The 23539-nt window shown below is 42.8% G+C and overlaps 2 protein-coding genes across 2 annotated transcripts in view; both read right to left on the bottom strand.

Moving 5' to 3' along the window:
* Positions 1–3843, bottom strand: part of lamc1 (laminin, gamma 1) — a 36659-nt gene extending 32816 nt beyond the window's left edge. Inside the window, 1 exon segment of the mRNA XM_065953468.1 lies at positions 3175–3843. Coding sequence (XP_065809540.1) covers positions 3175–3547 — 373 coding nt within the window. The 5' untranslated portion in view covers positions 3548–3843.
* Positions 3844–8804: 4961 nt separating this feature from the next.
* Positions 8805–13523, bottom strand: LOC114922110 (uncharacterized). The gene is given in 3 exon segments (XM_029282852.2): positions 8805–12006; positions 12008–13269; positions 13424–13523. Coding segments are annotated over 3 exon segments (3363 nt in total). The 3' UTR covers positions 8805–10005.
* Positions 13524–23539: the final 10016 nt, after the last annotated feature.

The raw sequence follows: 23539 nt of genomic DNA, 5'->3' as shown, positions 1-23539 counted from the left end.
CAACAAGACGATACGAGTCAGTGAAAACATCTACAGACACGTCCGCCTCCGGATCGTTAAGAAGTCCTTACAGACCCTGACACACCGAGCACACGCCAAAGAACTTTTGTCTTGGCCAAAAAGTTGCACTTGAACACACCGCAAAGACTGACAGCCGACGGCCAACCACCACGTACGTTCTGCTCATGCGTGAGAGGAAATAACTCTCCGTGCCAGCAGGGGGCGGTAGTCTGTAATCAACATTCCAAAAAGGGGAACCAGAAGAGGACGAGGAGGAACCGTTGTTATGATACGAGGAGACAATTTTCTCACCGCTGTCGCTCAACACTCGTCATATATGAACTTCTAATGGAGAATTAAGTCTGATAACAAGTAGAAAGTGGCGCTGGCGTTTTCAGCCCCTGGTCTTTTATTAGAGGAACAAGAAGAGAAGAGGCGCTTCAGTATTTCTTCGCGTGCACTGGCTCTCCTGTTTCGTTTAGCTGAACAGCCAATCAGAGAGTTCCCTCGCCCAACCGCGAGGGGCCGACGCCAATTCAACATGTGGAATCAGCCAAGAAAAGGCCAACTGGGGCCAACGGGTGGCGACGGTGCTGGACACACCGCCAAAAACTAGGGGGGCGACCAACGATCTCCTCGGTGTGTCAGGATCCTGCAAACGACTCCAAGGAGAGGGAGCCCCCCAACACTTGAACGCCCTTTTGCCTAATTCAGTACGAACTTTAGGGGTAGTTCAAAGGTTTCAATCCTGGAGCGGAGATCGTAACTTCCTGTACTGTGGTGAAAGGTTTCAGGAGGTGACGAGGGGAGCGACGATCGTCTCAACTTTTGGGACCAAATTCTGACTTTTCATCATGTAACTTTTTGTCTCATCATCACGACTCGATCAGATTCAGATTCTTTATTGTCCCACAAGGGGAAATTTGGGTTGCAACAGGAGCACACAGAAGACCAGAAACACGAGGACAACATCACCATAGAACCTCATGGACAACACAGCAAAATATAAACAAATCACGGTCAACAAATTATGACTTTGTGTCACAATAACAAACTCTTTATCCACATTTGTCCCCTAATTTGATCTTTTCACCTCATGACTGTGACTTGTCTCCTGGTTTTATCTTTTAAATCCGTCACATCGAGTCGTTATGTTTACTGAATGAATCATCATTTTCAGCGTTCATCTCAGAACTTCAAACCCTCGCATGTGAAACTTGAAATCTCGTATTCTGACTCTCCACGAGCGAGAGTTTCCCCGTCGAGCGCTATGAGCCCTCACAGCGTTCACATGAAGCCGCTCAGCTGGTGGCCGTCACTTCCTGGATGAGACGACAGCTGCTTTTTAAAAATAAGAAAATGTGATCCTGTCTTTCCTGCGGGACGTCTGATTCTGTGACATGTGAGGACGACCTGAAGTGGAACTCCATTCATGCGAGAAAAACACAGAGCTGAAAACACGGCCTGCAGGCAGGGGGGGGGGGGGGTCAGCGTGTAATTAAACACACTTCCATGTGAAGGCGGATAATCAGAGTGGATCACCTGAGGGCGCAGAGAGCCAGCAGCATGACTGAACCTCTCAGGAATGTCAGCTCTGTTAAAAACAGTAGTGCTGCTGCTGGAGGCTCCGCGCTCACGGCTCAGAAATAGACAGGTATTTTTAAAAGGAAAACTAAGACAGCGGGGCTGGGAGTGGGCGGGGGCAAGGCAGGGCAGATTAAGTCGGATTTGATTGGCTGAGAAACACATCAATCAGAGTCAAACTTGTCGTCGTAACCACATGGACGTTCAGTTTATTTCATCAGCGTTTCGTTTGGAACCGCCTACCTTCTCTGGTCCAAACTAATTCAGATGTTTCCTTGATCAAGGTCAGAGGAATGAGTATTTCAGGAGATGGAACCTCTTAGAGACTCTCTCCGCTCGCAGCATTGGAGGGCAGCCCTCCACTGGCAGCCCTGCAGCGTTCTGCATTGAATTCACAGACTTGCACCCCAATATTACGCTCTAATATCGAGAAGACGGCGGTATTTTTACAAAAAGGTTTTCTTTGTCTCATCGCTGCCAGCTTGATCAATCATCGGAGCAGATATTGATTCATGAGATTTATAGTTTCATCTTATTTTAGTCTCAAAGTATCAGAATGACTCGTAACACGTGTTAGCTTAGCATAAAAGGCTCCAGAATGAACACTGATGTTATATTTACTGTGAAAACCAGACGTCTGCCTGCTGCTTCCTCTGTTATTTAGCCCCACTGATGTGTTGGGACTGATTCTGAACATGAGACTTCCTTCAGGAGACGCTGTGAGACCAGCTGTCCCCCCCCCCCAAACCCCCCTCCCCCTTATCCAGGACACCAGGCTGCTACCTTCACACCTCACCCAACAAACAGAGCAAATCACAAAGTGAGGGAGAAGGAGCTCAAACTGCTGCTGTTCCTGCAGGAACACGCTGACCCTACAGTCAGGTCAGAAAATAGCTCCAACCCCCCACCTCCTCCACACACTCCTCCACACACTCCTCCACCCCCAACAATGAAAACTATGTCCTCCATGCTCCACTGCTGGGAGCAAAAATCTCTCATTCCCGACCTGTGCAGGTTACATCACTGATTTACAGCAGCAGCTCGGTGTGATCAGCCGAACATGACGAGCACAGACACAGCTCTGACGCTCCTCTTTCAGCGGCTTCATGTTGCCTTTATGTGGGGAGAAAAGTTCAACTTCAGAAGCTCTTTTTACCTCTATACCACGGGAAGTCACACCAAACCCCGAGGAAGATTTCCTCCGTTTTAAGTTAATCACAAGTGTTAAACTGTGCTTTCATCACACGTCACAACTGCATGTTTTAATCTTCTCTTAACGACTCTGTCCTCGATCCGGCGCACAGAAAAACAACCAGATATCAATTTGCTCAATGAACTTCTCAAATGACTTCCTTCCACAGCTGGTGTTGGCTGGTGGAGATTTATTCAAAGGAAATATAGTTCAGGGTACAATGTGTGTGCCGAATACAAAAGTGGACCTTAAACAACAATAAAAAGTGTGTAACTTTGTTCAGGGATGTTGTTGCTCTAACCAGAAACCGAGAAACCAAAAACTGCAGGTTTTCTGAACGGGGTTCGGCACAGCGGTTTTCTCGCGCGGGGAAGAAGGGGATGTTTGGAGGATCTTACCGAGGTGCAGGGTGAGGTTGATGGAGTTCGGGTACTGGATCCCGGCCAGCATGGTCTGGCTCTGCCACCAGGTAGTGTCCTGCTGGTTGTTGTAGTCAGTCAGGTACACGGCGCTGTGGTGGTTCCGTGGGTCCCGGGAGTCGCAGATGTGGCACGACTTGGTGACTCCGGTGGCTCCGGTCTGAACACAGTACTCCTCAGGCGGAGAGCCGCAGGTGTTGGTGGCCACCACCGTCACGTTAAAAGCGGCGTTAACGAACTCGGGCATGCAGCGCTGCGGGGAGCCCTGCTCGTCCGAACACTCGTCCATGGCGGCGCGGACGCACACCGCCACCCAGCTCAGGGCCACCAGAGCCCGGATCATACTCGGCATTTTTTTTCTCTCCTCTCCGTGCTCCCTCTCCAGAAGAAACTGTGTGCGCAGCTCCGACACGAACTCTCCCTCAACTTTTCCAAAGTTTGCTCTGACCGTCCGGTTACCGGCGGATCCCCGGGACTCTCACGGTGCAGTGAGCGCAGCGGGAGGGTTTCAGCAGCGGCAGATTGTCTTCGCTCCAGGCCGCGTCCAGAGCTCTGTTCCCGGTATGCTTCTGCTGCTGTGAGGGGTCTGTGCTCGGCCTCAGCTCTTTGTGTCCTCCGCCATGCACAAACTCCAGCAGGAAAAGACGACACTCCAGACTACACCCAGTGTGCTACTGCGCATGTGTGCGGCGCAGGGGCCACTCCGGCCACTTCCGTGTCAGCCCCCCCCCCCCCCAGACCAAACTCCAGAAAAACTCCAGGAACATCCAACAAACTCACAACTTGATCATATAACGTTTTCAACCCTGTGAAGTAATGTGTAACAAGTCCCATCAAACCGAAAATAACCCCGACGTCACAATAATAAGAAACATTCAATAACCAAATCATCTTTTAACTACAGTTCACTTGTTCGTAAGAGAGCCAATCAAAACCTCACACTGAAGATAATTACTGGAACAAAAGACACTTTGATTGAATGAATCTCCTTCAGATAAAAGAGAGAAACTTTAAAGTCTTATCAGTGAATCAGTCGGTAAACAAAGACGGAGAGAAACCTCTTCTCCATACAGAAAACTGTTCAGCTGTTTGTTAGACTTTCACTGCAGGGGCGCTCTAGAGTCTGCTGTGGCCCTTGGCAAAAATCAACTGGGGGGGCCGTCAAAACCAGCGTCCCGACGTTTACTCCTCGTCCTCTTTCTTCCTGTTTCTCTTTTCTCTCCCGTAGACGATGCTTCCTCTCTTCTTATTTCTTCGTTGACTTTTATTGATGAACTTTGTTTTTCACATCAATCATGCTGCCAACGCTCCGCAGGGCGACGAGAGTGAGTGCTGTCAGATGGGGCCCCCTTAGGGAGGTTTCCTACTGTCGTTGCAAAATTTGTACATTTTGGGCCTCTGCTTTGGTTTAAAGGCCTCAACACACCAAGATGTCTGGCTCTGTCGCTACCCGTCGCCCCTGTCGGCCTTTTTCCAGCCGATTCGACGTGTTGAATCGGCGTCTGTGATGAATCTCTCTGATTGGCTGTTGGGAGGTTTCATTTCTCTCCAGCTCTCCTCTCAGGTTCAGTAAAGCCCCTTGAGCATGTCTCTGTAGTATCCAAAACACATTGTAAAAAAACCCTCAAAGATACTAAGATCAATTTAAAAAACAGACTAGAATTCACAAATTGCAGTGTGCAAACGTGTATTTATAAATAAATATGAGTTCATACAAATGTCCTGCACACAGGTTAAGAGAAAGGACTTCCTGTCCTGTTCTGTTCAATCAGGTCCAGGGTGTGTAGTGGGTGTGCAGGATTTCCCAGAATGGACTTCAGTTTTGAGACCATTCTTGGCTCTGTCACGTGCTGAAGGTTTTCCATTTCAGTCCCAACGATGGAGCTGGCCTTCCTAATTAGCTTGTTGGTTCTGATTTTGTCTACTGTAAGAACCCCTTCTCTGCAGCACGCAGGGGGGTGGGAGGGGGGGCAGTGGTGGTTCTAGACCACTTTTACTGAGGGGGCCAAACTGGGGTCAGTTGTTTTGTCAGAGGGGAACATTAAACCAGGTGAAAAATACACAAAGATGATCGCTTTAAAAATATATGTTATGCTAAATAAAAGTGCACATCATAAAATACCATGATTTATATTTGTTTCAGTATGTGTTATTAGGGGGGCTCTGCCTTATGGAGGGGTGGCCACAGGGGGGGGACCAAGCTCAGTGTCACATGGGCACTGGCCCCTGTTGGCCCCTGCCTAGAACCGCCCATAGTGGGGGAGTAAGGGGGGGACTCTGGGATGGTGGAGCTCACTGTCTGGCCGTCCCCAGGTGTCTTGGGACTAATTGGATGAAAGACAAGTGAAGGGAGATTTTTGCCCATGGGTCAACACGGTTGAGTTGTGGGGGCCACAAGGAGTCACTTAGTGGGGAGGGTACCTGGAGCTCGCATGAACCCAGCCTGGGTCTGTTGAAGGTGGCGGTTCTGTTTTGGTTGTGTGGTCGACTAAAGGCCATATGGCCTCTCATTAGGGGAACCACTAACTTGTGTTTATTTCCAATGTAGGATGGATGTAGAGAGAGAAGTCAAAACCGCCTTTATAAAGTTAAAGAGTCAGAAAATGGTGTTTTATTTCTTCTTCAGTTGGTCTGAATTGAAAATGTCATGAAGTGTCGATGTGATCCTGCAGCAGCTCTCTGATCCAAGATGGTTTTAAATCAACACGTTCCCTCAAAACAGAAAGTAACATTTAATGAAGGTTGATATCAACACTTGATCGTTTGTCTCTGTGCGGTGAGCTGTGTTGGTGTTTGCTCTGGTGTTGTGAAGGCAGGTGGCGCCCCCTGCTGTTCATCTGCTGGTGGTGTCTGACTGGACAAACTGAGCCCACACTGTTTGGTGCACTGTTCTCCAGAGGGGGCCCAATGTCTCCCAGGTGAGTACATCTTAGGTCGCATTCTCAGATGAAGTTCGGTGGACTCAGTGTGATTCAGGGGTGAAGTTGCAAAATTGTTGCTTTTTTTTTTCTTCCACTTTGTCAAGCGCACCAAAGCTGTCAGATGTTGTGTCACCACCCGCCACTAGTTGGGGCTGCTGCTCTGATTAGAGGTTAGAATAGAAATGAAGGGACTGACAGTAATATTTATATGGAGATGAGCTCACAATGGAGTATAGGAAACAAAACTGTGCAAAGGAAGTCACAAAGAGAAATTACAGTAACATACAGTAAAACAGAAATCAAGACCGCAATCAGACAAAAGGTGAAGGAAAGGTGACAGAAGAAGAGGGAAGAAGAGAGAACAGGAAGGTGGAAAACTGATAAGATGAAATGAAACAATAATATCAAGATAAGGTTTTGGGCACATGGGATTGAATAATATATTATTCATGATCGGGAAACATCCAACAGGAACATGCAACCTTTGTCAACAACAGGAAACAATATGTAACCCACATGAAGTGTATAATTTATTGTGGCGATACTTAAAACAGACGCTAGATGGCGCCATGAGACTGTGAAGCTTGTGTGTGTTTTGACTTGATGAGAAAGTAAACAGACCGTCTGAACAGAGAACGTTGGAGGAGTTTTTGTGAACATTTTGTCTGAGGTTTAATGTCTAAAGAGAGTGTTGACTCTTCTGTTCCTGGGGGGTATTCCATTAAAGTAGCTAAAGAAAGTCAAGCTCACTTAAAAACGTCAGGCGGAAACTAACTCCATCTCCCAATTAAGCCTCAAGTCGTTCCATGAACACAATCCAGCATTAATGAATCAGGGCTGACTGAAGCCAGGCTTGCATAGTCTCGCTTTGTGCACACATCCGAGGTTTACAAGAAGCCCGAATGAATGGATGAATGACAAGACGATCAAATGTGTCACGCAGAGAGCGTCGTTTTGTTTCAACAACAAGATTTTATTACTAAATAAATACTATAGTAAAAATAATAAGCCAGGGAGATGGCTTCTTCCATTCTCTGTATATTTATGCTGAACACACTGGACAATTAAAGCGAGTCGCCCATCCGACCGTTCACAAACATTAACAATGATCATAAAGTGACACAGATCCTGTAAGGAATGAAGGGATAAGAGACATTTTTACCTAGATTAAGTTTTATTCAACATATTTCATTCACTTAAGAATGCTTTGTGCAGTTGTACATTTGTATGCTTAAAACATTATGTCTATCTTACATTAATGTAACATTTAATTTCATACAATCATATTTATTTTGATGTTGATTTATGAGTGGACAGGAAGCTGATGGTTTCACTTTTCTTACTTTTAGCCTGATAGCCACCCACGCCATTAACCTCCGCTGGCCTGTCACATTTAATGACGTGGCCTAGTGGAAATGTGGTCGGATTGTCAGAGCAACGAGATCGCCTTTCCCTAAGTCCTTTATGAATTCTCCTAACATCTTTCCTTAACCTCATGACTTTAAGGTAAAGTGGATAGTGAAAGGAGATAAGGAGGGACAATTCGAACGCACCCCCGGTTCCAATTTTCCAACAAGTCACATGACACCACGTCACTGTCAGCCGCCGGTGAGTGAGCGAGTAGTGTGAGAAATGTTTTTTAATTCTGCAGAGTGAGTGCACGATGTAGTCCTCTACTTATAACTCACTAAATAGTGAGGAGGGAATGAGGGAGTGATATCGTACTCGGCCCTTGAGTCTCGTTTTTTTTCAAGCTGCTCACTGTGTTTATTTTCTAAACCTTAAAGACGTAATTTGTTCTGATGGGATCTCCGGTTCTTTTCAGTGAGCCAGATCATTTGGCTCAGCTCAGCATGAAGAGCCTCTTTCAGCTCCCAAACGGCTCTTCATTTTACCACTTATACCTTTTATAATTCAGACATTTATCCTATGTGTACTGTTACATGTCCTGGACATGCACAAAGAGGTGAATAACTTTACTATAGCTAACGGAAGCTCACCACCCATTAGTTAACTAGTCTCCTCTTTCCTAGAACTATGTGAGGGCTCGCTCCCTACCAGCCGCTAGTCTCCTCTTTCCTAGTACTATGTGAGGGCTCGCTCCCTACCAGCCGCTAGTCTCCTCTTCCCTAGAACTATGTGAGGGCTCGCTCCCTACCAGCCGCTAGTCTCCTCTTCCCTAGTACTATGTGAGGGCTCGCTCCCTACCAGCCGCTAGTCTCCTCTTCCCTAGAACTATGTGAGGGCTCGCTCCCTACCAGCCGCTAGTCTCCTCTTTCCTAGTAGCTGGAGCTATGTAAAATTACTCCGCTAACACCCTGTCGAGAGAAGAAGACTAATATAACCACATAGCTCTAGGATTATCTGCCTAACATTCATTTCTAGAATAATTAGATTCAAGTATAATCCTTGATTCAGGACTCTAGATTAGCCCCCGGAGGCTCTCACCCCTGGAGATGGAATAACTGCAACTCTCCTCACTCGGATGCTAGGTGTGTATGAGGTGTGTAGTAAAAGTCAGTAGAAGTGTGCCGTGGTGTGACTGCTCAAGCTTACCTCCCGAGGTTCACGCGGCGTCCTTAAGAGAGGCTCAGGTCTTTGTGGTGTGAATGACTTCAGTCAGAAAAATGGTTTCATAAAGTTTCAGAAAATTTATTGAAAAAACTTCAAAATACAAATCAAGTAAAAGTAAAAATATAAAAAAGTAAAATACAAAATCAAAAGTTTAAAATCCAAGCGTGTAGACACTTGAGGTTTTAAAAGATCTCGGTCTCAGAGACTAAGTCCCAAAACGGGGATTTAAAAGTCAGAGTGACGTGGAGCCCTTTAGAAAAAGTGAAAAAGAGCCTCGATCAGCTTTTCCAGTGTTTTTATAGCCAAACTGTCTCTTTTTTCCAAGATTCTGTAAAACCTCAACAATGCAGATTCACAGAAGCGTGATACATCCACAGGTGACACCAAGTTCATATGTGGTTTTAGCTCAAAGTATGGCACACTTATCCTGACCTCACAGGTGCATAGGCACCACGGATGATTGACAGGATATGTAAAAGCAAAGAAAGTAGTTATGACTATATGACATATGAATTAAATGATAATAAAAGAAAAGAACACATATGGTAAAAACAAATTCAACAATTGCATAACTCTTTCTGATCTTTCAACAGTACACATTTATCACTTAAATAGATCCTTTGTACTTAAGTATTCAAAAGTAAAAATTACATTTTCTAATATCAGTAAATTGCTGTAGCCAGTAGTTTTCATTGCATTTACAGACCCTTGTAAGTCCCTGAAAGCACCCAATGAATGCAGATAGAAACACCTCTAAAAACTGAAGCATAGACTTTTAAAAGTACTGAAAAAAGTAAATTAAGTACAAGACTAAAGTAAAAGTGTGTTAATGCCCACCACTGACATCTGGACTAATAAAACCAAAATGATCTGTATAGAGTAATAAAAAGAAATATATTTCAATGAGATCATCATATCATTCTGCCTTGTATTACTTTACAAAACAATCTAGATAATCTAGAATTCAATTCTCATTTTAATTAACAACAAATGTAACATTTACGAATTTCTGTAAAACCTTTTTCTCTGAGACCTTTTCACTAGTTATGTATGCATCTTTATTGGTTTATTTTATATATTTATATATATATTCACTTTCTTTCAGTTGTACTGTAATGTTTGTACTGAATGTTATTTGATGATTTAATCTCTCTTTAACCTGGTTTACATGTGATACTGTTTTGTTTGATTACATATGTACATTATGTCCACTTGAATGAAAAGAGTCCTCTTAATCTGCGTTCTTGGGTTGAGGTTGTTCTTCTTTGGTTGCTATTGTTGTCTGTTTGACCAAGATTAAAGCCAAAGCTGGTATCTAGACGTGGGGGGCCTCTCCTCTGCCTACTTTGGCTATGATCTCTGCTTGTTCTCTTATTTTCATCAGGGACTGAACTTGCTTGTGCCAGCCTGGTTTGGCCTCAGATTTCTCTCCTTCAATGAGCATGTCAATGTACTCTGGATAGGAGAGAGGATCTGGCCTCAGTGCGATCTCTTTAAGTCTGTTTAGACACTTTGCAGATCCAAAAATTAGTTCCTTCACCTCAGCCTGCGCATTATCATGTTTAACCTTCAGTTTTCCAATCCATGCCTCACCAAGTGAGTTATACTCCTTCAGTTTTTCTTCTGTCTTTTTTATGTCCTGGAGCTTGGCTAACCCAACTTTAACCTGCTCCTGCAACTTTTCAAGCTGATATCTTTCTCCGAGGACCTCCTTTGTCAGTGTCAAGATTTTGGATTGCATGAGATTTAAAGCATCAAATAACCTCTTCATGCTCTCTGTCCCCATGTTCCAAAACACCTCATTGAAGCTTCCCACCCCTCCTCTCATGCCTTTTGCAGATGACTTGTTTTCCACAAACAAAGCTGAATTATTGAATTTGAAGTCAATCAGCAGGCCGTCTTCTGTTTTAGGACACGGGACGTCTGCAACCTTGATCGCCTCCAGGACAGGTGGGGGCTGGTCATCAGCAAACGTCACCAGAACCCTGATGTTTTCTGCGATGTCTTTGCCAAAGATTGAGAGCCCAGAATCAAACACATATTTCTGAGACGGTGTGAGTCGAGCTAAAGAGGCCTGAGCAACAAAACACACAGCATCAATTTCACTAACACCACGCTGAGAAGAGAAGAGATTCCTCAGCTGGTCTGTGATCTCTCTGTTTCTCTCTATGCCTCTTGTGTCTCCAAAGTCTGGAGTGTCAATGATGGTCACTGAGTAATCTATTTTAAAGCCTTCCTGGTGGTTGATTTTGTACACAGTGACTTCAGAAGTCTGACTTTCACCTTGGGATCTGGACTCATCCTCTTCAATTAATTTAAATCTGAAATCATCCTCCCAGTTCACTCCAACAATGTAGTTGACCATTGCATTGATCAGAGTGGACTTTCCTGATCCGGTCGCTCCCACAAGCATTATTGTGCGATTCTGTCTCGTGTTTTCTTTGCCAAAGTTAAACCTCCGACATCCATCTATGTTCATCTCTTCTTTTTCCAGAGGCAGTTTGTAAACTGAGGGTGAGGCATAGTTTATCCTTTTGCTTTTCATTTTGAGTATATCTGCAAGAGGAAGGATTATTGTGCAGACTTTCACAGTAATGCTCTCCTTGCTTCTGCCAGCTGCACCACAATCACATCTGACCCTGACAACATATTCTGTCTCTGACTGAAGCCCTGAAATGATCATCTTCTCAGCTCCTGTTATCATTTGTTTCCACTGGAGATCCTCCTCTTTGTCTGTTCTCTTGTTTGTTTCAGCGTACTCCACGATGTAGTGGACACCTTTTCCAAGCTCAGCCGGTTTCTTCCAGCTCACTGATATCTCACTTAAGTTTGGTATAACTTTAGGTTTTCCAGGAGGGCTGCAGGGTAAGGTTTTAATGGAACCACTGACATGATTGGCTGGTCCAACACCTACAGAGGTCACTGCTCTGCACCTGATCTTATACTCTGTGTTTGGACTCAGATCACCCACTGTGACCTCTTCAGGTTTTGATGCCATCTGTTGTTTCCATCCTTCCTCTCCACTGACACAGTACTCAACAGAGTAGGAGGTGATGCTCTCTGATCCAAACTTTGGTGGATCAATCTTCAGTGTCACACTGTTGTGGTTTACGTCTCTTACTGTGACTGTTTCAGGCTTTGAAGGCGGCTCAAAGTTCTCAGTGACAGAAAAGCCCTCTTTATAAAGGTAGATGCTCGAACCTTTCTGTGTCTCATTTGTTATTCCGACTGACAAGAACTTAACGTTCTTGTTCTCCTGGTTGGCCTCTGCAAAGTCATTGAAGAGCTTTGCTTTTTTCCTCATGGAGTCTGTTACTTCTCTTACCAGCATACCATTGTTCCTTCTCTACATCCTGAGTATGTGGATCTTGAGGGTTGTCTGGTTCTGGTGTTTGTCTAAAGTAGTTTGACAAAGCTGAGAGGTACGGTTCATCGACTCCCATTGAGGTGAAAACAAAACACACAGCATGTTCTGTTCTTAGACTTTCTTTGTAAAGGTCATTCTGAGATGGTACAACCTCTGTGTTCTTCATCGTGTCTGTTAAAGACAATAATGTGTTGATCTCTCTCTCTTTACAATCCATCCACTCAGTCAGGTTGTTGTTGTTGAATGGAGAAGAGTGTATTTTCCTCAGGACATCTGCGAGCACAGCCTCCTCTTCTCCTCCTCCCCGGATAGATGGAAGTCTCTTTGCCAATGTTTGTTGGAATTCCAGTTTGAAACCAGAGCACATACTTTGAAAAGTTTTCATCTTTTCGCTGATCTGTGGGAACTGCTTTGCTGTGGTGGTTCTCAATGCATCGTTACACCTCATTTCCAGCTCATTGAGGTCCTCCAGGACATTCTGTGAGTCTTGAACTAAACTTTCACTTATCTGACGTACAAGTTTAGCAGCAGAAGAATCTAAAGTTGTCAGAGGCAGCAGCCAGACCTTCATTGGTACTACGTTTTCTCCATTGGCTCCCAGCAGTTTAGGCAGACTTTGGTAGACTTGCACTGCTTCCTGAAACGATGTTGGCATTTTCTGAAGGGAAAAGTCTCCAAAGAAACTACAGGAGAGCTTCTCAACACTAACTTTTTCCTTTTCCTCCATTTTCAGTGAACCATCACCCTCTATAGAAAGGGAAGGTATTTTCTTGATGTCTAACTTCAAGTTGCCCTCAATGTCTTGTTGATCTTCTTTTTGAGAAACCTCTTGGTCAAAGACGAAGAAGGCTTGTGCCCCATAAAGAATCGCTGTGACTACATGTGTTGTTATTCCTTTGTCAAAAACATAAGGATGTTTCACATTTTTTGTTCCAAGATGATTCATTGATAGTTCCTGGAACTTTGTAGTTGCTTTGTACTTCAGTGTTACTCTGGCTTGGTTTTTGGAAGTCTTACTGTCGTTCAGGTATTTCGCTGATCCATTTACCTGTACAAGTCCACCCAGGAGACTTGCTTTCAGTGATGCTTCAACACCGAGTGCAGAGGATTTATCCTCAATTGATTCAGAGGCAACTATCTCAAATTCATTACAGTTTTGTGATTGATTTCCAACATGCTTCATCAGGTCATCACAGTCCCACAGGGTCATTCCTGAAAAAGAAGAAGAACAAACCAAGGTCAGTTTTCAGAAACTGCAATAAAGGATTAGCTTTTAGAGCCTCAAAAATGGGAATGGTATTTGATGAAGTGATTCAATGATTTGAGAGGAGAAGATTATAGAACTTAAATTTCAGTACTACAGTACCAGGCACGAGTAAGTCACTGCGGCAGTCGTACAACATCCCGAGTCTGAAAGGCCGACCGAGAGCCGCCACCTCCATCCTCTCACCGGCTTCAGAATCCATTGATTGGTCTAAACTGGACAAAATGGACAACAGCTTGTATGATTGCTTGGCATATCATTTAAACCTTTAAGTGTTCCATATTATCTTGCAAACCAAATGAAAAAACAAAATAATCAGAATCTAGTTATTTTGGGGCGCTGGTGGCGCAGTGGTTAGTGTGCGCGCGCCCTCTCTCTCCCCCTGATTTCCGACTCTATCCACTGTCCTATCTCTCCATTAAAGGCACAAAAAGCCCAAAAATATTTTTTTTTTCAAAAAAGAATCTAGTTATTTCATCATTTGTCTGCATTAAAAAATGTCAGCAGGAGATAGTTGTGTTTTCAAGTCACCACAGCACAGATCTCATGGGACCTTTTAAAGTGAAAATCTATTTTATGACTTCCAAAAACATTTAGCAATCATGCCAGATAATAATTTAATATTTGGATTAGAGCCCGACAGATTAATCAACCAGCTGATAATATCAGCTGATTTCAGCATATCCAGTGACTATATGTATCGGCTAATTTTATCTCAGATATGTGCCGATATTACTCAATTTATTCAGTCAAATAGCATTTCATTGTATTTCAGAGTTTCATTGTATTACACTAGCAATTTCATTGTATTTCAGAGTTTCATTGTATTACACTAGCAGCTCTCTGTCACCAGCAGAGGGCGCTATATTGATTACAAGGAGCATCATCTCTCTCCAGAGTGTCGAGCGGTGACGCACGTACATGCTCAGTTACTTTCCAGCTGAGCGATCATCTGTTCTTCATTATAAATCTTTTCAACACGTGTTTGATAACTGCATCTGAGTTATGAACACAATTAATGTTTATATTTATATGGGCTATCGGTATCGGCTAATTTTATCTCAGATATGTGCCGATATTACTCAATTTATTCAGTTAAATAGCATTTAATTTGAGTTTCATTGTATAACACTAGCAGTTTTCTTTCACCAGCAGAGGGTGCTATAATGATTACAACAATTATCATCACTTTGCAGTGTGTCGGGCAGTGACGCACGTACATGCTCAGTTACTTTCCAGTCGAGTGATCATCTTTTCTTCATTATAAATCTTTTCAACAAGTGTTTGATAACTGCATCTGAGGTATGAACACAATAAATGTTTATATTTATCACTACAGACTGAACATAGATCTGAGTTATATATCGTTGTTGGGCCACGCAGGCTTAAGACAGGCAAACAATGGACTTGGGCCTGCATCTCTGTGAGAAGCCTCATTTGAGTTATTCACTGAGATCACAAAGAGACCTAAAGGACTCTTACTCCCAGAATCCCCTGCAATACTTCACACCTACGTGTGAAGAAAGGGGGAACCGGAACCTGTCTCTTCTCATTGGAGGGGACCTGAGGTAGACCCCCCAGGAAGCAGGCCAGGCTACAAAACTCCAAGACTTCCATTCTCTTTCCACGCGCTGACTTCAAGTGTTTGGAGACACAAGCTCACCTCCTGTTTTCTGCAAGAAAATCTCTCTTTGTTTTAAGTTTTGGCGCGCAGGTAATCCGCGGCCGGCAGTGTTCTGAATTCTGAGCTCGGATTGTCCAGTGAACGCATCTCAGTTCCCTCTTTTTTCTTTCTCACTGATTAATGTCCGTCTTTTCTCCTTTATTAAACTCTGCTGATGTTGATAAGTTTCACTTCTCATGCAGATGGGGATGGGTCTGTCAGACTTCCTGGAACATCCAGGGCATTGAGCTGTCACTCAAAAACTCATTAGCCAATGGGGACGCATTCCTCAAACAGCCCACCCACTCAAGAGGTTTCTGACAGAATCACAAACAAAAAGTCAGGCAGCGCAAACGAGAAAGCTGACAGAGAGCAAAAGTCTGATCAGTGAGAAAGAAAAAAGATGGAACTGTAAACAAAAGGACTGATGATAAGAAAAGTAAAAGGACGATTATTTACACGACTACACAAATATTTTAATTGCAAGTATTTGTTTTTGCTTCAGTGAGATTATAGCTCTCAAAGTCTTATTTTTTGTTTGCAATTGAAGAAGTTTTGTTTGATTTTTTTGGCACAAATATGATTCCATAAAAAAGCTCAAAAAATGAAGCTGTTTGCACTTCCTGTCGTTGCTTCCTCCTCTCTCTCTCTCTCCTCGCTTGTGTTATTCTTACTCTCTGATGTCCATCACTTTGGATTAAAGCATCTGATACATGAGTTGAAGAAATGTAGATTTAAATATATGAAGTCCATAGAACATGTCATCTTGGATATTTTATGTTGACCTGCTGTACTTTTATTTAGTTTAATCAACTTTAAATCTTTTTTTTTTTACTGTGAAACAAGTTCATTAAGTCTGATAGAAGTCTAAGTCAAGGTTCAGATGTCAGAGAATGAGGCGTACTCACATACAAGTGGACCGCTGAGTGCTGAATAGTTTCAGATAAACTTTCACGTATAAATGGATAAACACCGAGCCTCTAATTCAAATAGTGAAAGCTGTCTGTAGAGGTTTTCCTGACAGAAAGATGCTGTGGATCAGTTTCTCACATTGTTCAGAGCCTTCTTGTGAAGCTGAACTACTTAACACCAAGAGACAGATTGAGCACACATTTTCTGAAAAGTGGAGTAGGTAAAAGGCAGAGAGGATGGACTATTCTCATCAATTGGGGGGTTAGTAGACAGACTACAGACACATGGGGAAGTGTGTTTTAGAGAATAGGTGCCTTTTAATGTTTGTAACATGCATGGCAAGTTGGTATAATGCTTTTAGTAAATACTGTACCAGGTAAATACAGAGTGTTGGACCTCAGCCATGTGTGCTGGACAAAGGACTCAGGCCGGTATCGCAGTTCTCAAGCCTGTCTAGAGTTATTTTGGAGGGAACTTGCAAAGGCGTCTTAGCCCAACGGCAACTAACAAAAAGGTGTGAAAAGTGTGTGTGTGTGTGGGGGGTCTGAATTCTCTATCCTCATTGGAGGAGGCCTGAGGTAAACCCACAGGCAGCCAAGTCCTTAAAAGCAGTCGCCTCTCATTTTTCTTCCTCTTTAAGTGTGGTCTGCAGACACCAGAGGATACCCTCTCCATATGATGGACTCCAGCATTTGAGGAGACAAACCCTTTCCTCCTCTTGGCTTACATAAGTTAAACTCCAGAGCTGAGGTTGCTTAGTCTAGGTAGCTCTTCACATGCTGAATTCAAGCATCAGAGGATTCAGTTGACTACTTCCATGGCATATTTTCAGGAGTGTTGAGCGCAATCAGATGCTATCAGGTTCGAGCAAAAAGAAGAGTTTCTTTCCTTTGATTTTTTGTAAGACGTCATTGAACGCAACTGGACAGGAGCGCTGAAGGAAGCCCACTGGTCCCTGAATCCACAAGGACACATAAAGAACTCGGCTCTCAGAAGACCACAGAGCAGCGCTCTGGTCGATGATCTGAATCCCGCTTCCCTCCTCCTACATCTGCCACGAAAGAACCCTGCCTGAGTCTGTTGATTTAACATTCAACAGAGTGACGATCTAACCAACTTTGCAACGATCACCAGGAGTTACCCCAAGTAAGAGCTTTGGTCTGGTCAGAAATAGTTTCAGAAATAGTTATGTTTCTTTTATAACCACTGATAATTATGCATCATTGTTGACGAGACGTCACATTCTGTTTATTATCTGTTGTAAGCTGCTGCATTTGTTTTATTGTGATGAACTGCTGTGTTTGCCTATGTATGTAATGCTATGCTAGTTTACCTTCAGTCAACGGCTTTCACAATCAGAAAGACCAGTGTACCTGCCATTGAATCGAAGTCCGGCTTTGTGTACGGACTTAATGCCGTCAAGTTATTAAATATAGTTATCAATTATTAATAATATTAGTAATTAAGTAACTAATTTGGAACTGATTTGAGTGATATTTTGATTATTTTTCTCTGGTTTCAGGGTGGTGCCCCTGAGTCAATTAAACATAGTTTAATGACATTGTTATTTATATTAACAAATAATTAAATAAAATGATTGATAATAGAACCAAATTTGACTGGATAAAACCCCAATAAGAGTAAGAAGGGTAAATGATAGGTTCACTGTGGTAATAGCCCAAATTTAAATGCATATTTTACAGGGAATTAGGCAGTACTTTTATAGAAACGCCCCCTCTCTAAGTTTGGTATTCACCTTGTTGAAATATACAATAAACAAGTGCTTCACATGGCTAATTCTGTGGCAACTGAGAGAGGGACGCCCCCAAATGTTTATTCATATACACAAGGTGGGACTATGAGAAAACCTGTAGAGTGACTTTCAGACCAAAAGGGAGAAAAAATCAATTATTGACAATGATAAATTTTGGACCTGTAGTGTTCAAGGGAAAGTAAAAATGTTCCTTCAGGGACATTAAAGTTAATCTGATTTTATCTGACGGGGAAATCTGTGTATAAGACGGCTTTTGACCCATATGGCTTAACATCTCCAAAAACTCAGAATAAGAGATAAGATGACAAAGGTAATAAAATACAATAATATAAAAAGTAGAGGAACAAGCCCCCAAAAAAGGCTTTAGTTTTCGAGATACCCCTACCCGAGGTAGAACAAAGCACGACCATATTTTTTTATAACTTGAACATGTCTAGTTTATGAAACGGATTGTTGTATAAAAATATTTTACTGCAAAATAACTTTTTTTGGATGTTTTATGCATCTTACCAAAAAACGAAAATAGGTCAAATTAGGGCTTCTCCAAAAGAGACAGCTCTAGCCTTATCACATGTATCTCTGGGAATCAGAATCAGAATTTCACCAAATTTGGACAGGATGTTCACAGATAGTTATTAGTTACAATTATGCGAAGTTTTTATCAATACCATTTTCAATTTTTGAATTTTTCACACTTAAACACACATGTAGTTTAGGCGGAAATTGAAAATTGAAACAAAAATTGAAAAGGTCTGTATATCAAAGTCTGTCATTTTCTAACTAAGGACACCAAACATTAAAATATGTCATTTATATGTTCTTTAGACTGTTATCTCAACATAAAGGCAAGTTATGTGACTTTTCACTTGACCCTATGCTGTCACCAGCCCCTAACAGGAAACTAGTGCAGCCAGGATTTCAGGGCGACCTGGTACAATGGGGCCCTATGGATGTGTATGTGGGAGGAGGTGGCCACAAACAATAGGTGAAGACTTAACAACAACACACAATATAATTGTATAGTTAAAAGTTGGCTGGGATGACAAGGACCTCAGTCTTTGAAAGATTGAGTTGAAGGTGCCGTTCATTCATTCATTTAGAGATATCAGTAAGGCATGATGAGATTCTTGCAGAGACTGTAACATCGTCTGACGGGAATGACAGGAAGAGCTGGGTATCGTCAGCATAGCAGTGGTATGAGAAGCCATGAGAGCAGGGTCCGAAATTAACACCCGCCAAGCGCCAAATGCGGGTAGATTTTTTGTTTGGCGAGTACTTTTCAGAGGGCTATCCACCACAGGGCGGGTAAATGTTTTATCAAAAAGTCCTAAAAAACTATGCTATGAGTATTAAGCGCGTTTGATGTAGCCTAGCTGCAGCTACATTTCCCTGCTCCTCTCTCTGCTGTCATGACTGTGAGCATCACAGCACGCTGAGACACACCAACATACATTTAAGTGAAAACACGCACACACACACACACACACACACACACACCGGAGCGACAGCCACCACGCGCACCTGTTTACTTCTAGTGCTTCAGCAAACAGTTGATCCGTGATCCGTACGGACCGAGACGGGAACACACGTGATCCGGTCAAACGGTCGGTTCGACTTTTCTCCGTTCACTCTCACCGTGTCTGCAGCTAACTTAGCTATAGCAATGTCCACACAGACTCTGTGAAACAGCGCTGCGTTACAAACGCTTTAAATATCCTAGCGGACGCTAAATTCACGCTCCACTTTTCACTTCTCTGATGGATTTTTGCTTTTAGTCTGTAATGTTGTAATGCAGGGGCAGTTCGGGGAGGGGGGGGGGGGGGGAGGTTTGGAACTACTGCCTACAAATAATACATTAAGAAAAAAAAACAGAAAATATTTTTTTTTTACAATTTCGCGGTTTCTTGATCTGATGACATGATTGAATCTGTGACTTAAATTTGTTATTGATTAAACAAAACATAATGCCTTCTCAATTAAATGTACTGTAACAGATGTGTATAGGACACAAACAAAATTTGTTATTTTGGCCGGTAAAAAAACATGTTTGGCCGGTGTAATTTTTTCATCTACCTGCCACCTTGGTCGGTGAGTCAAAAAGTTAATTTCGGACCCTGCATGAGAGCGGATTATTGAACCAAGTGAGCTTGTGTATATGGAGAAGAGAAGGGGACCAAGCACTGACCCTTGCGGTACACCTGTGGATAAGCTGTGCGCTTTGGACACTTCTGCCTTCCACAACACTCTAAAGGATCGCCCGGAGAGGTAGGACACGAACCAGCAGAGGGCAGATCCTGAGATGTTCAGAGCGTGGATAGGAGGATTTGATGGTTGACTGTGTCAAAGGCAGCAGACAGGTCCAGCAGTAATAGAACTGAGGACTGACCCGCAGCTCTGGCAGCTCATAGCGATTCTGTTACTGACAGTAGTGCAGTTTCAGTAGAGTGGCCTTGCTTAAAGCCTGACTGATTTGGGTCAAACAGATCATCTCTGGACAGGAACTCAGAGACTTGCTTAAAGACTGTGCGCTCAAGTATTTTTGACAGAAAGGGCAGAAGAGAAACCGGTCTGTAGTTTTCAACCTGGTGTAGCGTATCTACTTTTAATATTTAATATATATAACTCGGGGCACCATCCTTGTTAAGTAAGGAAAGGTAATATTACTTGTAGTAATTAATGAATCTATAAATCTGTCTCATATCATTGGGATGAATTCTCAAGCAGTAATACCATAAAATTACACAGACAAAGTACTGAAATCTTATATGAAAGTTTAATAAAGAAAAATGATGAACAGAAGAGTTTAAAGGAAATGCATAAGTAATATCAATATAATTACGACAGTGATATAACTTGAATAATAATATTGAGTTGTTTTAAGTTGCCATGATGAGATTCTTGTGTCAATTTTGGAGTTTAACTATATTGTTTGAGGGATTTAATGAAGTGGGATTTTGAGAAAGAAAATAAAAAGGGAACTTAAATCCGCCGAATGGTGCCAAGACTTCTCGTCGAGTTCTTTCGGATCAGGAATGCCGGTGGCCCACGATAACCGCCGTAGCAGGTCTGGTCGGAGTCAACAATGAGATGGGTTTGAAGAAAAACACAGCGGTCCAATCAGTCATCCGTGGGTCCGTGGGTCCGTCTCTCAGCGGCTCAAAGAGTCTTAATTAACGTTCATCAGGATTGACGCTCGTTGACCCTCACTTGACTTGAATGGTCACTTGTAGTCAAGTGTGAGGATTAGAAAAATTACTGTTCTGGAAGACGAATGATCAATACTTCAAAAAGGAGAAAAAGACAGCAGCGCTCAATCTTAGGCTATAGGAAAAAGCCTTAGAATGCGCGCATGAAAAATCAGGGTTGGTTTAAGTCGGATTCGAGTTTTGCAGGTCCTGCGAATTCGGACTTAAATTCAAAGAGTTTCGCGTCTGCAAAACTTGAAGAAACAAAGTAGTTGAAACAAGAATTAAGAAGAGACGTCTAAGAGAGTTTTAGAAGAAGAATTTAGAAGAGAAAATTACAAGAGAAATTTACAAGAGAGAGAGCTCCTGAGAGACGAGCTACTTTATCCTGGAGATGACTTTTATGAGGGGGAGGGGCCTAATATCTAACCCGCCTCCGATGTTTAACTTTTAATTTAATCCACTCTGAGTTCTTTACTTATTTGAGAGCATAAATAAGAACTTTGATCATATGAACATCACCATGTCAATATTCGTATGTAGAATTATCTCCGGCAGTAAACATTTCAAACAATTATGCAATGAAATAGACATTACGTCCAACCTGAAGACAGTTAGACGATTTCCGCCTGTATGGGAATGAAACCAGCATTATAACGTTTAACATTCAAAAACACATTAATATAGTATGAAGAGTATAGAATCATATCTTACAATACTAAGTTTATAACTAGGACAAAATCACATATCAACTATCGTAACACCTCTGTCCTGAAGCTCAGGTCGGTATAGCGCTCTTGCCACTCGGGGGCAGTAGTGCTCCACGTAAGACTCAAGGAGAGTTCACCGAGTAATGTGATTTAGTTTTTCAATATCCAAGTTCGTCATAGATGATCGTAGCGGAATCTAACTTGCATGAAAGTGTTAGTCTTGATGTCATGGATACATATATGCGATTCAGGGATTGAACTGAAATTCTTTTATATCAGAAATGGATTATGTTGGTTAAGGCAGTTTGTTCAACAGGTCTAAAGCTGTTAGGTCAGTTTGAGATAAGACGAGTCACATCAAAGGCATCCCCTGCCGTGTTAATTAACTCGGCAGACGGCTGTCTTCCTGGGATTGTTTATGCTGAAAGTTATTCACACGTATCCAAGTGGTCTGGTTCACCAAGGTAGATTAAAGGCTTATTGCAAAAAGGTTTGTTTTTACGACGTCCTGTCCTTCACATTCCGATGCCAAGTCTCTTTGAAACAGTTAATCAAATGAATGGCTTTTGTTATCAGCAAACAGGAAGAGTGGGGTTTTCATTTGTGTCCTGTGAGTTTGGGCTCACTTCGGGTCAATACGTTACACTGGGCTGGGTTTAGTGTGGGTTTTTTGAGCAGAGGGGTGACCCGAGCTTGCTTGAATGAGGTGGGGAACACACCCGTTGACAGAGAGGAGTTGATGATATGCTTAAGTGCAGCATTAAGCGCAGAGGAAATGGTCTGCAGGAGGCTTGATGGTATTGGGTCCAGAGGACAGGTGGTGGGCTGAGAGTCTAGCACAAGCTTAGAGACTTCATCCTAGTCAGAGAGGAGAATGAGTCGAGTGAGGCACTTTTGGTTGGTGCCTTTGGGCTGAGTTGGTCAGGCTCAGAAAACTGGTTACTGATGGTTGCAACCTTTTCAGTAAAATACGAGGCAAACATGTCTGGTGTGAACAGATCGGAGGGTGGAGGAGGAGGTGGTTGAAGCAGTGAGTTAAAAGCAGAAAACATTGTTCTTGTATCTGTGGCATTGCATATCTTGTTCTGATAATATGTTGTCTTGGACGTTTTCAGGCTGGAGGAGAATGCGACAAGGTTGTTGGTATAAAGTTGTCATTTTTATTGTTCTGAACTTTTGTGTGTGCAAGTTCTAGTGCTAGCCCTTAGTAGGCCTACAGTGTGGCTGCCAGCAGTCAATAATAAATAATATTCTTTTTATGAATCAATTTGCCTCTTGCATGAAATGTGTGTAGAAATAGGCCTACAGTATATTTTAACGTCTACCATAATGGTGGTACTTGGAGAGCCAAATATTTTCAGAGGTGGTACGTAGTCTAAAAAGTTTGAGAACCACTGAACTACCTGATCCAGACTAGATGATCCTGGCAAAGTGTGTGTGTGTGTGTGTGTGTGTGTGTGTGTGTGTGTGTGTGTGTGTGTGTGTGTGTGTGTGTGTGTGTGTGTAGATGAAGAAATATATAAATGTTAATTTGATGCAGAATTAAACACTGTGGTTTAATCAGTTCTTCAGCAGTATTTTCCACAGATGGTCAATTTTTGGTCGACTTTGCAGAGACTGTTTTCGGTCACAGTTCATGTCTTTGGGGTTAATTTGTAGATAGCAGAGTGTTCTGTTTCCGCTTGGTTGTTTACTCCAGGCGTAAATGTTTATAATATCCTGTCCTCCAGAGCCTGTCTGAGAGGGAGACTTAAATCATTGATCAGTTCCTTTGTTTCTTGGTAAAAAGTAACCAAGATGTCATCCACAGTCCTGAGTCCTGCAGAAAGAGAGGTTGTGAAACGTGGCTGCTAATATCAGCTACACCGAAGATCAAAATCCTGTCGAGTGTCCGTTTGAGGCTGGCTCCAGGAACTGGCTCCCGGGCTAGAGCCAGACTTCATTGGAGAGATTATATATCCTGTCTGGCTGAGT

This window comes from Labrus bergylta, chromosome 4, assembly GCF_963930695.1.
Source record: "Labrus bergylta chromosome 4, fLabBer1.1, whole genome shotgun sequence".
Classification (NCBI taxonomy): domain Eukaryota; kingdom Metazoa; phylum Chordata; class Actinopteri; order Labriformes; family Labridae; genus Labrus; species Labrus bergylta.
The sequence above is the reverse complement of the archived record's forward strand: the minus strand, read 5'-3'. Positions and strand labels throughout refer to the sequence as shown.